The 15,114-nt window shown below is 46.3% G+C and overlaps 1 protein-coding gene across 1 annotated transcript in view; it reads right to left on the reverse strand.

Annotated features, from left to right (window-relative positions):
* Positions 1-708: 708 nt before the first annotated feature.
* Positions 709-15,114, reverse strand: part of KDSR (3-ketodihydrosphingosine reductase) — a 39,822-nt gene continuing 25,416 nt past the window's right edge. Inside the window, exons 8-10 of the mRNA XM_042910105.1 lie at positions 12,325-12,408; positions 8,643-8,744; positions 709-4,578 (exon numbers count right to left, since the gene is read on the reverse strand). Coding sequence (XP_042766039.1) covers positions 4,459-4,578; positions 8,643-8,744; positions 12,325-12,408 — 306 coding nt within the window. The 3' untranslated portion in view covers positions 709-4,458. The remainder of the gene's footprint in view (positions 4,579-8,642; positions 8,745-12,324; positions 12,409-15,114) is intronic.

Here is a 15,114-nt window from a genome sequence, read left to right on the forward strand (position 1 = left end):
CCAAGATGTCCAAAGAATCTCTTCACAATGTAAACCAAATTTTCCCACCTGAGGACTGAGAAATATTAAGGCATGTTATTTTATATATCAGTCTTCTGTGCCCCTCAGCATCTAAGAGATATTTCATTGTTAATATATGCAGGGTTAAAGTATGGGAAATCGGGGCGCCTGGGTGGCTCAGTCGGTTAAGCGTCTGACTTTAGCTCATGTCATGATCTCGTGGTTCGTGAGTTCGAGCCCTGCATCAGGCTCTGTGCTGACAGCTCAGAGCCTGGAGCCTGCTTCGGATTCTGTGTCTCCCTCTCTCTGCCCCTTCCCCACTCACACACAGTCTCTCTCTCTCTCTCTCTCAAATATAAATGAACATTTACAAATTTTTAAAAAGAAAGTATGGGAAATCTATTTGTTTTTATATGAAACATAATGACATTAGGAAACTTTACTAAATTCCACATTTCTTATCCTTTTACTCAGGTATCTGCCCCCCCGCCCATCTGAGTAACACAAACACAGAATGTATTTGAAATGAGGGCTCACAATACCAAGTACTTACTCTGAAAATATTACTTCCTAGAAAATGATCGAAACCAAGCCTTGCCAATGTTTAGGATGCAAGGTGAGGATAACATCACGAAAAAGATCTGTGTTTTGCTTAATTCACTGTCTCTTAAAAATGCAAATTTCTAGAAAAATAAGTTCTCAAATCTGTAAAGCTTGTTCCCCCTTTATTTTTTTGTTGTGATTCAGAAATACAAGATATGAAAATTAGGTTACAATTCTGCCACAAAAGCTTCCAAAGTAGCAAACACAAGTTCTAATATATATCAAAATAGCCATGTGCATTCTTACACTTTAAAAATGTCTTTAAAGTTGCCCATCAAGCAAGTGTAAAATATAATAGCTATGAACTCCTCTTCAAAATATCAAATCTGCCATCACTGCAGCGAACTAAGCAAGATTTAGTCCAGGATATGGAAGGTTATGTTTAGTATGTACTTTTTAAAACTGAGTTACTAATAAGAACTAAGGACATGAGAAAGATACAAAGCATCGTATGTCAAAAACTATGAATATTTAAAAGTGTCCTCATGTGAGTAAGACATGTTTAAATTAGAACATGACATAATAAAATTAAATCTGTTGATGATATAATTCAGTAAAAAAAATTATCATGGTATTGCCTTCTTCTAGAAAGACAAACACATACAATTCTTTGAATTGAAGCAACTATTTCCTAAATGTTTTTGTCATCTAAATATTAGAAACGGTCTCTCAATGTTTCACTTCCAAGAATCGACAATATACGGTTTAACAAACAGATTTATAACTAAACGTATATACGTATTAACGTAAAGAGGCCATTATGGGCAGCATTTTTAATTCTCTCTCTCTCAGCTTTGAAAATTAAATATTAAAAAATACAGAAAAGAACAATTACCTTGACTTGGTTTTTTTGTAAAAAAAAACAAAAAAAACAAAAAAAACCTTTTTAAACCTTTTTCAGTAATGAAGGGTCCTTGAATATATTTTGGTATTTCTATGGATGAATGACATCAGGCATTTTTAAATAAATATACTCGCAAATACGCTATAACAAAACAATAAAACCAAAGCCGGCAGAGACAAGATTTAGAACCAACACTCACATAATAAACTGTTGTTGGCTACAAACAGAAAGCCAACATTTCATCAGAATTGTAATTAAACTCTTTCTGCCACAGGTAAGGCATAGACACTTCTGTTGAATCAATGACCCCTTTAAAAAAAAAAAAAAAAAAAAAAAAGCCAATAGCTTCCTGAACAATCTGACTCATGGTTTTTTGTTTTCCTTCCCCTGAGCAAAAACACAAGTCTACGTAAAAAAAAAAAAAAAAAAAAAAAAAGAATAAAAATTGAGCCAAAGAAGATAAAAAACAGAATTTGCCTTTGTCATACTTTCATGTTTCGGATGAAGTCAGATCTTTGCGTGATGCTGCTGAATTTCTATAATCCTTTACCAAACCCTTAGGGCCAGATGTGTTTCAGATTTCTTAATTTGTTAGATTTGGAAAAGGTATATGGGACATACACTGGATATTATGGAACATCTCCACAGAATCCGGGGCAATACCTGCAATTAAACCCACTAGTGTCTCTTCAGGAAAAATGAGTAGTAGATGAAATGGATAAATCAAAACTATAATACATCAGATTTGGCTATCAAGTGAATAATGGCACTAAATTTAGAAAGAGGAAAAAAAAAAACAAACCCACCTTAGTTTTCAAAGCTTTCTGGATACAGAGCTTTGGCCCTTTGACATCTCTGACAAAAAAAGCCCATTCCCTGACATTTTGGTCTAAACAAAATCTGCTCTCGTGAGAGAGCTTCCAGTGGGCTGGGGATAATAGTTCCCACCATGGAACAGGGGCTCTTCAGTTTGTTCAGGTAGCAGATTCCCTGGAGGTAATAACAGTACAGTCTATGAGGATAACTTGAGGAGTGTATATTGAAATAACTGTGGTTAAATAGTTAACTGTATTAAATGAGACACCATCTTGGACTAGATTTTCATATAGACCAGCAGTAGAAAGTGCTGATATTCAAGGAACATTTAGGGGAGAAACAAATACAAGTGAGAAACATCCCGATATTAACATAAATGTTTTCCGTACATTAAGGAGACACAGTCATTACTCTCTCTCAGAGGCTGTGAAATACGACCTAACATAGTTTGCAAACAATAAACAGTGGCTGTAGGAGACTGAATCATGAAAGTACTGTGGCTCAACCCACCCCCACAAACTGCAATGAAGTCATTCCAAGCAACGTATATATTCGATAATAATTTCTTCTAACTTTGTCAGTGTTAAAGTATGCCATTCCCAGATCCTCATTAAAAGAACACCAGGAAATAAAGCCATGAAACATCTTACTTAAAAAAAAAAAAAAAGAAGAAGAAGTCATTTTGAAGTCAAGAGAGCCAAAAACTCGAGAGCAAAAAAGGTTGGCTATAATTTTTAAGTCTTTAATCTTTTGTATGCATAGTATATGCATACTTGTGTATGCAAGGAGGAGGGGGGGGTAGCATTATGAGGAAGGTGACTTGCCTTCAGCAGGGTAGCAAGTACAGTGATGGCGTGAAGCAGGGAACATCGGCCAAACTCATCAGAGGCACTTTATTGTAGAAATCCACTAAACTGAGCAACGGAGCTTGGGATCTAAAAACGGCAGTCACGGGGCCGAGAGGGCTCCAGGGCTATGTGACAGGAGTGATAACTGGGCTTCCTTACCATGGGGCATGGAGAGAAGGTTCTCTGGGTCCGCAGGAATCACAGAAACGATGGGTGATCATTTTCTTGCCAAGATGAGGATCTGCGAGCTCGGCCCTGTCCTATCTTCTTTTTCTTAATGAGGAAACCGTACATGGACGCTCATCAGCCTTTCCTAAAAGCTACATGTATGCTACGAGAAGAATGTCACGCTTTTCTAAGTTTTTTCGTGTTTTAATTAATTCATGAGTTAATTTAAAAAGTCAAGTCAAAAAATTTTCACTGGCCATTTTTTGGTTTTGTTTTTGTTTTTTTACAAAAATAGTATAGCAGTATCAGCAAAACTGGAAAGGAAGGGATGGGAAGAATGGAAAGAGCCCTCTAACGGAATGGGCGGGCTCCACGTCACCATGGCTATTGAAGAAATTGTAAACTTTTAAGCTTCTAAGATTTTATTTCTCTTCAGAAAAAATTGGGGGAGGCTGCCTTTCCCCGTGAATGAAAAATGAGAAGTGCTCTAAGCATTCGCGTCTATCTAAAGAAGGCAGGAAAGCGTGATTTTTCCTACTGGAGGATACTTCTCTCCTTCCCTTCCACTGCACTGCCCTCTCTCATCCCCCTGTAGTTTTACGGGATCAAAGAGAGAGAGAAGCCACGAGTTTCCACCAGAAGCACAGGGAGTCAGGGGCTCTCTCGTGCATTCAGAGTCTCCAGCAATGTGTGAAACTCCTCTTGAATCAAATACACCATGTTAAAAAGAAGGGGGAAAAAAAAAAGGCTCCCCAAACCCACAGACTGCCTTTCGTGGAAGGTTAAGAATGTCCTCGAGACGTCGTCCTATGTATCATAAGGTACATTTCTGGGCTTAATCTCAGTGGAGGAAGAAAAAGAGAATAAATAGAAAAATGTAAATGATCACTCTGGAATGACGTTCTTTCCCCTGCTCACGGGCCCTCTGGTCCCATACGATCCTCATGTCTCCGCCTCAGACGATCAGGGGCCTCCCGTTCCATATTTGCATAGTATTAATAATATCACCGGGCGCTGAACATCTATCCCCTCGCCTGAGCCAGGTATCTGAAGAGCGCCGGTCCTATCTCACAGATTCAAAAGCAACACATTTAAGTGGCTGTAGGCCACAATCTGGGTCCCTTTAAGCAGCAGGCTGTTCAGATTATTTAGAAACAGTCTTTTCTCCCAGGGTAAGAATTAGGCAGTTTTGTCTGCAACTTCAGATTTCGCTCTCTGCATCATGCAGCGACGGACTATGCTGTCGAAACTTCCCAGGTAAAACAGAGCAATGGTGCGGAACAGGCCCATGGTAACCACCTGCAAGACAGAGACAGACCCCTGAGCTCGTCCGACAGCACAAAACAACAGCTCTCTTCAAGGGTTTGTTTTAAGTTTTGTTTCTTTTGAGAGAGAAAGAGAGAGAGATGGAACATGAGCGGAAGAAGGGCAGAGAGAGAGGGAGAGAGAGAATCCCAAGCATGCAGGGCCCAATGTGGGGCTTGAACTCACGAACCGGGAGATTGTGACCTGAGCCGAAGTCCGACGCTTAACCAACTGAGCCACCCGGGTGCCCCTGATAAACGGTTTCTAAGACACATCTTCCAATCTGCTCCAAGGATAGGCACGATGAAAACCCCGGAAGTGTCAGGAGAACACAGAGGACAGGAGCTGTCCGCTCTGCACCCCTGGACGGCACGTGTCCGTCAGAGGTGTCACAGCGAAATATTTGTCCAATTAATAAACTCAAATTATACAAACAACAAAAATAGGTATTCCCACTAGTCCTAGGGTTCTACCAGCTAGGGAAGAGCCACTCCAGCATCCCAAATATCCAAACTACCATTAACGCTTTGTGGTGCAAGACTTACGTTCTGATCGCAAAAGTCAGACCGCATGCTCAGCGCTAACACTGTGGGGAGAAAGACACCGTGCTTGCCCTCCACGAGCTTATTAGATAATTGGAAAGACAACCAGCTGGAGGAGGTAATTACTGCGTCCAGTTGAGACAGCGGATGTCCATTAACTGTCACTCTTTCTGCCACTGCGCTCTCCCTAGGAATTTTTTAAATTCCTAGAAACACAAGGAGAGGCATTTTCAAATACACCCGTTCTCAAAAACCTTGCCTCCCACGTGCCCTTTTCCAGAAAAGTATTAGAAGAGTTAAAAAGGCACATTAAGCGGTCAACAAAGAAAAACAATGTCATGTGACCCAGGAGGCGGGGGACCCGGCCCAGATGAGAGGCAGAGGAGACTCCCGGACTTGCGGCAGTCAGTCCTGACGGGTGGCTCAGAGGCTCCAGGAAGGATTCCTTCCAGAAGGGGAAAGTGACAGAGTGCCTGATATGCCAGAGAGGAAATGAAGACGGTCATTGTTAATCATACATAGAAAAAGGCCAATAATGGTTCCGGGGAAAACAAAAGGTTGCACAAGAAAGGAAAATTGATAATGTGTAATACAGAGTTCGGCTGCGAATAGCATTTAAATAGCCAAAATAATGATGACCTCAAATACAGATCTAACCCAAATCGCAACAGAAGTAAAAAGGGGGGGGTGCGAATGGAGGGGAGATGGCTGTAAGCAGGAGGAGGGTGTGAAGACGAGCTAACTCCTCATCTGTCTGGGTAGAAATCAGCGGAGGGGGCCACGGCAGTCTAGACTCTGGATGCACCCTCGATGGAGATGTGGAGGCGAATCTCAGGAGGCCCCGCCCACAGGACAGCATGGCTGCGCGGGGGGCGGGCAAAGAGGGGCATGTGGCACAGGGGCCGCTGTTGCTCCGAGGGAGCCCTGAGAACACTGGTTCTCGGAAGGGCGTGTCAGGACAACGCTGAAAAAACTAAGAACCAAAGGGAGGCTGGAAAAAGGCAAGGCGACAGGGCCAGCAATGAGGTCAGTGGTTGCCCGGGGTTCAGGAGGAGGGAGGGAGGGATGAGCAGGCGAAGCACAGGAGAATGTTCGGGCTGGGGAACTATCCCACGTGACAGTCCAACGATGGTCACGTGGCAGCTATACACCTGTCAAAAGAGGTGTGACCCCAAGACTGAACCCTAATGCAAACCAATGACGTCTGCAGAGTGGCTCATCAACGGCGACAACAGACCGTGCTAATTGATGCAAGATGCTAAGAATGGGGGAGCCGGGTGGGGACAGGAAGAGAGCTCCCTAATTTCAACTCAAATTTTTTTGAAACGTTTTATTTATTTTGGGGCGAGTGAGCATGAGTGGGGGAGGGGCAGACAGAGAGGGGGGCAGAGGATCCGAAGTGGGCTCTGCCCTGACCTCAGGGAGCCGGATGTGGGGCTCGGGGAACCCTGGGGTCGTGACCTGAGGGGAGGTCCACCCAGGCAACTCAGCCCAACCAACTGAGCCACCCAGGGGCCCCTCAACTCAAATCTTCTATCAACATAAAACTGTCCTAAAAAATACAGTTTATTACTTGAAAAGAAAAAAACACCTAACGGAAAGAAAAACACATCAAGAAAAAGCAACTGTAACACCGCCTGCCAAAACACCAAAATACTTAAGTCCAAGGAATTTTACTGTCTTGGGAGTTTTCTGCAAAAAAGCAACATAAAAGGGGAGACTTGCAGTTGGTGGGTTGGTTGTAACAGTTGGTCAGAAAAGGAAGCGTGGGGATAGAGGGGCAGAGACAAAGTCTTGGAAAGAGGGGGAAGAAAGGCAGAGGGTGAGCGGGTCAAAGGTCAGAGGGTTACCCCACGTGCCGTCACGGAAGCTGTTTACCTCAGTGGTACTGGGGAGCCACTGAGGGTTGCCATGCCAGGTGGGTCTGCAGTTCAGAAAAACCAGCGTGGAACAGTGATGGCGCTCTGGTGCACCGGGCCTGGGACGGGTGCCGTGAGACCCCCGGGATGGGGGGACCGCGCCCCGTGTCACCGGAGGGGCCGCCACCTGCCCCAGCTGGTTACTGCCAGGTGCCGTGGGGCCTTCTGATTTCCCAAGAGAAGTCCGAAATCTGCACTTTGTGTGGAAAATCTAATTAAAAAATTTTTATCTCAACAAGCACACTCGTACCAGATGAACCAAACATTTTATAGGCCCTCGGGCCCCCAGTGGCGACCTCTGGCTCGCAGAGCGTGAGACCCAGGCGGGGAGCCGACCGCGGCGTCCCAGGCCCGAACCGCGAGAGCAGCGGCCGCTGGGGAAAGGAGCGGACCAGGGACTGGAGGGAGGGAGGGATGGACCTGACCCCTCACGCGCGGGGCAGAACGAGGGGGGCCAGGGACGCCACCCACCGCCTCGTCGGGCTCCTGAGTGAACACGAACGCTGATCCTGATCACAGCGCCAACACGGAATCGGGGCCGGGATGCTGGGAAACAGGGCTCTACTGTGGGCAGTGCGGTCACAGCCCGGGGAAACGCCTCAAAGAAGCGTATTCGGCACCGGAGTGGAGGAAGCAGCTCCGTGCTCAAGTTTTAGGTTTGGCGTCACGGAAGCAGAAGGACGAGGTGACCACACAGCACGTGAGCAACGCGGGCGGCGGCTCCAGCCAGCCTCCGAAGCTCCCAGCATGTGCCAGGCGCGGGCCGAGAGGGGCGTCACGTAGTACAGCCTCCGTCTCTAAGAGAAAGTCACAGAGTCGTGGAAGAGAAGAGTGAGGGAAACCCACACCCGAGCCATTTGGGTTTTCAGCCTAGACACGGTCGGCGGCACGTAACTTCGTACCTGGTTATAAACTACCCATCGGCGGAGACAGGCCCCTTCGCGGGCAGCCTTCTCTCCGTCTACACTCCACCATCCGCCATCGGGTCTGTGCAGAGCCAGCCCTCCGTTAGGACACTTGTTATATGACATGGCACGGGTAGCACTTTTTTGTCTGTGTCTCCCCCTAGCCCGTAAGCCCCTGGGGCTGGAGACATTGCTCCCTTCTGATTCTGCACGCGGCACATCCACAAGCGGTTAGCTTCCGTGTGGCCTGGATGGACCAGAATTTGTGGAAGAGTAGGCTCTGCGTTGAATCCTTGACTCGTTACCTCCCTAGGCTTAGTTGCCCGTGACCTGACTCGCCTAGGAAAGGTGTTCTGTTCCGATACCCAGTACCCTCCATCACTCTACCGCAAACACTCGGATCGGTGGTTCTCAGACGAGAACCCGGACGAACACCCCGAGGGCGGAAGCGGCCTTCCCTCTCTGTGTCCACAGCGCCCAGAACACAGAAGACCTCTCCCCTGTCGGAAGCCCTCCGGTGGTGTCTTTAACCTATGTCTGAGTTTCGTGTCCCTGACACAGGGAGGGAGACAACGGATACGGCCCCATCCTCAGATGAAGTCACCGAGTCTTCCTTTAGCCTTTTCTCATTGGGGTTCAATGAAAGGCACTGTCTGTCTGTCCGTCTGTCCGTTGACGTAGGCATAGCTCACCTGCTGGAGCCCTTCAGTAATAGAAGTCACAGGAGCCATTCCACAGGTCAGGGATGAGAGCATGTACCCATCTGAGCCAATGGAACTGTTAAAATTTCCTTGCTAAAAGAAAAGGAAAAGAGGCAACGGTAGTAACCAGGAAAGGAAACAGCACGGCAGAAACAACGAAGCGGGCCACTCTAGGTGGCATACCAGGGTGACAGAGCCTACGTTGGAGCTCACAGATGAACGTGACCTTGGCAGATGGGCTGGAATAGTGACACAGGTGGTTCCCAAAATGTACGTCCGTGGACGCTGGGGCTCCTGAGACCCTTTCAGGGGATCCAGGAGGACAAAAAGATGGTCTTAGCAATACGAAGACCTTAATCGCCTCGTCGCTGAGTGACATCTGCACCGACGGGCGAAACTGCTAGCTCGTTAGCACAAACCACAGTAGCAGCACCTCCCCACTGCCACATGCACTTGCAGTAATAAATGTACAGAAATTTAAAAAGTCTTTAAAGAGGTGCCTGGGTGGCTCAGTGGGTTGAGCGTCTGACTTCGGCCCGGGTCATGATCTCATGGCTCGTGAGTTCAAGCCTCCGTTCAAACTCCTTGCTGTCAGCGAAGAGCCTGCCTCGGATCCTCTGTCCCCCTTTCTTCTGCCCCTCCCCCACTCTCTCTCTCTCTCTCTCTCTCTCTCAAAAATAAACAAACATTAAAAAAAAATCTTAAAATAATTTTTAAATGTCAGTTGTGCTTTAAAATGCCCTTGATAGGGGTGCCTGGGTAGCTCAGTGGGTTGAGTGTCCGACTCTTGACTTTGGCTCAGGTCATGATCTCACGGTTTGTGAGTATGAGCCCCACACAAGGCTCTGCACTGACAGTGTGGAGCCTGCTTGGGCTTCTCTCTCTGCCTCTCTCTCTCTGCCCCTCCCCTGCTCGCTCGCTCTCTCTCAAAATATATAAACTTAGAAAAATTTAAAAATAAAATAAAATGCCTTTGATAAAGCAATAAAATTACTCATTTTTTTAAAATTTTTTTTTTTTAACATTTATTTATTTTTGAGACAGAGAGAGACAGAGCATGAATGGGGGAGGGTCAGAGAGAGAGGGAGACACAGAATCCAAAACAGGATCCAGGCTCTGAGCTGTCAGCACAGAGCCCGACGCGGGGCTCGAACCCACGGACCGCGAGATCATGACCTGAGCCGAAGTCGGACGCTAAACCGACTGAGCCACCCAGGCACCCCTAAAATTACTCATTTTATTAAATCTCAACCCTTAAGGGCAAGTCTTAAGAGCCTACGTCACAAAAAGAGAGGGCACACCCAGCGCCTTCTGCTGTGTTCCGTACCCAAGGGGGACGGCTGCCCAGCAGAAAGGCCCTCCTCTGACTGTTTAAGTCATGAAAATTAATCTGTGGTTATTCAGACTTGGGTATTTGGAAGACATTTTGTGGAACAAGAATGACAGGAGCCTGTGACTTCAAGGAAAGCTGGCAGCTTTTATGGTCAATGTTAACATCCGAGCTTTCAAGGAAAAATTACGATTTGTGAAAACCTGTCCGCCATTGTGAGACTGTCAGCTGCCCAATATGTAAAGACTTTTATGATAAGACCAGCAGTGATACGAATGGATGAAATTTGGTTTTTTTTTTTTTTTTTTTTTTTTTTGGTAACTCAATGAACCCATATTTTCCACATGACGGATGCATAACATTACAAAATCATGAATGGGTACAAAACATGCAAAGTGCAAAGACCAACGGGTTTTAATGTAACAGAGAACAAAAAGTTCATTAATGTGGTTTCCAATTCCACACTGTAATTAACCTTTAAGAAACTACTATTCATCCGGTTTGGGTTTAATATCAAAGAAGAATGTCTGCAATTCTCTGAAAAGCCTATTTAATATTCCTCCGTTTCCTAACTACATATCTGTATAAGGGCAGATTTTTTTTTATATCCTTCACTCCAAACAACATTTTAGGGCAGGCGGAATGCGGAGGCAGTGATAAGAGTCCAGCTGTCTTCTCTTCACAGAAACATTAAAGACGTTGGTGAAACGTAAAACAATGGCACTTGTCTCGCTGAAGCTGTGTTTTGGAAAACTATTATTGTAGGAAAATTGCATTAAGATGTAATGGGTTAAATTGTGGTTATTTTAAGCGGATTAATAAATACTTTTTAGATATGCATTTGCAGTTTCTAATACGGCAAGCATTGATAAATATAAACCTGTAAAGAAATCACTGGGATGGTCAATAGTTTCCCGTGGAAAGTGGCCAAAAAATGAAGTTTCAAGACCACCTGACTCAAGGAGCCCTGCCAACATACAAAGAGCTATTTCAGATCGTTCAAGGCACGGGCTGTGTCCGCTTTGATCTGAGGGGAGCAGGAAAAGCTAAGTCCGCTCCATCCACTCCTGCCATCTTTCTGTGCCCTTTGTTTTTTTTTAATGTTTATTTCTGAGAGAGAAAGTGCAAGTGGGGGAGGGGCAGAGAGAGAAGGGGACGGAGGGTCTGGAGCGAGCTCTGCACGGACAGCAGTGAGCCCCACGTGGGGCTTCAACTCACGGACTATGAGACCCCGACCTGAGCCAAAGTCGGACGCTTGGCCAACTGAGCCACCCAGGCGCCCCACTTCTGTGCCTTTGAGCACAGGGCACGGGTCTCCCAACTGGCTGTATCTTAATGGAGTTCGATACTTCTCGTATCCTGCTCAGCCGGTGCTCGTGCAACAGTGCATGCGGCCCTTCAGGGAGGCTGAGCGGCCCGCCGACACCTCATTGCATGGGTCCTCAAATCTCCCACGTGCGGCGTAGGCCTGAAGTTTACAGACATCCCCCGTTGGTGTGTGTTCTTCTGCACGTGGGCTGACAGGATGTTGTCAAAAGTGTGTGGCAGTCGGGGCGCCTGCGTGGCTCGGGTGGTTAAGCGTCCGACTCTTGGTTTTGGCTCGGGTCGTGATCTCACAGTTCCGGAGTTCCAGCCCCGCAGCGGGCTCTGTGCTGACAGAGAGGAGCCTGCTTAGGATTCTCGCCCTCCCTTTCTCTCTGTGCCCCTCCCCTGCTCTCGCTCTCTCTCTCAAAACAAACCAACACCTGAAAAAGAAAAAAGTCTGTGGCACATACGTTGTTTTAGAAGATGGCAGGCTCCAAATAGACTCAGCAGCCTGGAGGCACATTATCTGGGTGGACAGGATGGTGGCCCGGTGGGGTTGGACACACTTCCTTGTTAGTGAGCATTTGGGAAAAATGGCACTGGGGAGCAGGGAGGTGGAAGGAAAAGTCCTTCGTCAAGGAGTCAGGCAGTTAATCAAGTACCTAACATCGCCTACAAGTGCGAGTGCTGTGGGCAAGCAGCAAAAGGCAGCAGGGCCAGACATGGAACGTGGTCCCCACTACTGACACACGGCTCGAAGGTCTCACGTTCTTTTTAAAGAACCAAAGTTCCCAGACATCCTTACTCATCAATCTGTTCCTAAGGTTAAGATACGTACTTAGTTTCCAGAAGCCTACTACTTTACCTGGAATCAATAAAGCATCTAAGGGAGAAGAGTGGCGTCCCACATGCGACATGAATGTGACCCAGAAGCAACAATGACTTACGCTTTAAAATAAGCCCTGGGACAAACATCGTATCTCTTTTCAGAAATCCAGCATCACAACTATTAATGAAGAAAACAAGGACTGTACTTACTATGGCATCCTTAACAATTTGTTTGGCCACTTGCTCTGGTTTGCAAACAGATACGGTCTCTGAAATCAGACGAGTCTCCAGAGGCTGAAGGTGGGAAAAAAAATGGATGCATCAGCACCATTATTGCCCATTAAGTTAAAGAACAAATAGTTCTTTTTTTTTTTTCTTTTTTTTTTTACATTTATTTATTTTTGAGAGACAGAGAGAGACAGAGCACAAGCGGGGCTGGGGCAGAGAGAGAAGGAGACACAGAACCGGAAGCAGGCTCCGGGCTCCGAGCTGTCAGCACAGAGCCTGACGCGGGGCTCGAACTCACGGACCGCGAGATCGTGACCTGAGCCGAAGTCGGACGCTCGACCGACTGAGCCACCCAGGTACCCCAAGAACAAATAATTCTTACAACCCTCCTTCCCCTTCTTTGTAAATAATTCCAGTTTTCCACCTTTGAGCAGATTCCTACTTTTAGAATCCGGTCCATCTGGATTCTAACTCGGTTTCTACCTGGTTACTGTATAAAATTTAGTGCAGTAGCTGAAGCAAGATCAGGCGGCCCTTGCCACTCTCCGTTGGACACATGTGGTCTCGGCTCCAGTGGGGACCACCAGAGCTGGAATAAGAAAACGCCACTGGGACCATCCCGGTAGACGCCTCACTGCTGGCCAGACACCTGACCGGCAGTGTTTATGCAGAGCCTCGACCGTGTGTCCTGAGCAAGATGACCAGCGTCTCCGTTCTGACCATACTCCCAGGCTAGCAAAAGACTGACACGCGGACGGACAGAGCTGAGGCCCTGGGTCGAGACAGCCCCAGCCCAGTCCCTGTTCAACAATGCCGCTGCTTCTTAAAGGACCTGAGGAGGAGGCGGGAAGGAGGAAACTGGGACAGAAAACACCGAGGGGCCCCTGGACAGGCTGTGCTCTCATTACCAGGCTGGGGCATCAGCACCCCAAATCAAAGGTGGTTAAAGGTCCACCTCAGTTGTCTCCTTTCCTGAATTTTTAAAAAAAATTTTTTTTAACGTTTATTTATTTTTGAGAGAGAGAGAGACAGAGCATGAACGGGGGAGGGTCAGAGAGAGAGGGAGACATAGAATCTGAAACAGGCTCCAGGCTCTGAGCGGTCAGCACAGAGCCCGACGTGGGGCTTGAACTCACGGACCACAAGATCGCGACCCGAGCCGAAGTCGGATGCTTAACCGACTGAGCTACCCAGGCGCCCCTCCTTTCCTGAATTCTTAACTGGAAGTCCTTTCTCTTTTCATCTTTGCATGTTGCTGCCTTAATATATATTATAGCTACTTGTATATTTGTATTTTACCTCCTAAGTTCTTTGTGGGAAAGGGCTCCCCCCCACACTTTTTTTTATCTTCCTTAAGGTGACATAAACACGTGCTCAGAAATTCTTTAAAAGGGAGTTTCAGTTTGAAGTTTTAAAACTTAACGCCTTAAACTGCATGAAACTATACATATTTTTTTACCACGTAGGATTGAGAAAATTAAAATAAAGAACAGAATGTATTTTCTTAAATTGGAAAAGCATAGCACTTCATAAAAGTCAAGTACTTCTTGATGAACCTGAATTAAGAGAAGGGTTCTTCTGAAAGTGCCTTGCTCCTTCTTCCAGACCACCAGGCCACACACACAGTAGACTGAAAAGCACTATGGCGCCCCCTGCAGGGCTCACACATCGACATAGAATTTCATTTATCCAAAGTTGGCTCAACACTACACCAGAGGGAAAAAAAACCAACTTAAGATCAAAATCAGATCTTCCCAGGGAAATCACCACTTTTTGTCAGCTTTGGCTTCAAACAGAAAAGACTGCTTACCAAATGTTACAAATCCGCTTAGCGGGCCCCTGCTCATTCTAAGACAGGGCGTTTGGCTTACATTTACTTCTTTGAAATAGTTGTAATTTTAAGAGGCAGACTCAAAAAGAAGTGAATAGGGAAAAAAACGTTCTAAATCATACACATCTTTTTGCAAATACACAGTCTATGGAGCATAAGTGCCAATTTTTATGCTGCAGAAACTCGCACTTACTAAAGCATTACTACGAAGGAAAAGAAAACCAATCAACGCCCATTCAAGGTAGTTAAGTTCTGGCCGATTCCTTTCTTCTCCACTTGATTCATGTGCTCGGAGGATGCCTACAACGCATCAAGGCAAGGAAGAAAGAAGTTCCTTTGAACAACGTGCAAAGCTTGCATTCAGCTCAGTCTGTCATTGTGTGTGATGTACCTGTCCAGTGCGGATAAGCATCATAGAGAAAAGCAAAGCCAGAGGAAAGGATGGTGAGTGTTCCAAGGGACTGACATTTGAGAGACAGAGGGTCAGGGAAGTCCTCTCAGGGTGATGTCTGTACAGAGATAGAAAGAAACAAGGGATGAAGCCATTTGAACATCCAGAGAGAGAGGGCAGCAAGCGTAAACAAAGCCCACAGGTGAGGACAGCCTGGGCAAGCTCAAAGAACAGATGGGGGGCTCTGGTAGGGCTGAGGGCAACAGGAGACACCACTGTGGACAGGTGGCCAAGGTCCACATAGTGCAAAACCCAATGAGCTGCAACACCTTTGGATTCGGGGCACCCGGGTGGCTCAGTCAGTGAAGCTGCTGACTTTGGCTCAGGTCACGATCTCACATAGGGCTCTGTGCTGACAGCTCAGAGCCTGGAGCCTGCTTCGGATTCTGTATCTCCCTCTCTCTCTCTGCCCTTCCCCCACTCGTGTTCTCTCTCTGTCTCTCAAAAATAAATAAATGTTAAAAAAAATTTTTTTAAAAGAAAAGACCTT

This window comes from Panthera leo, chromosome D3 (assembly GCF_018350215.1).
Source record: "Panthera leo isolate Ple1 chromosome D3, P.leo_Ple1_pat1.1, whole genome shotgun sequence".
Taxonomy (NCBI): domain Eukaryota; kingdom Metazoa; phylum Chordata; class Mammalia; order Carnivora; family Felidae; genus Panthera; species Panthera leo.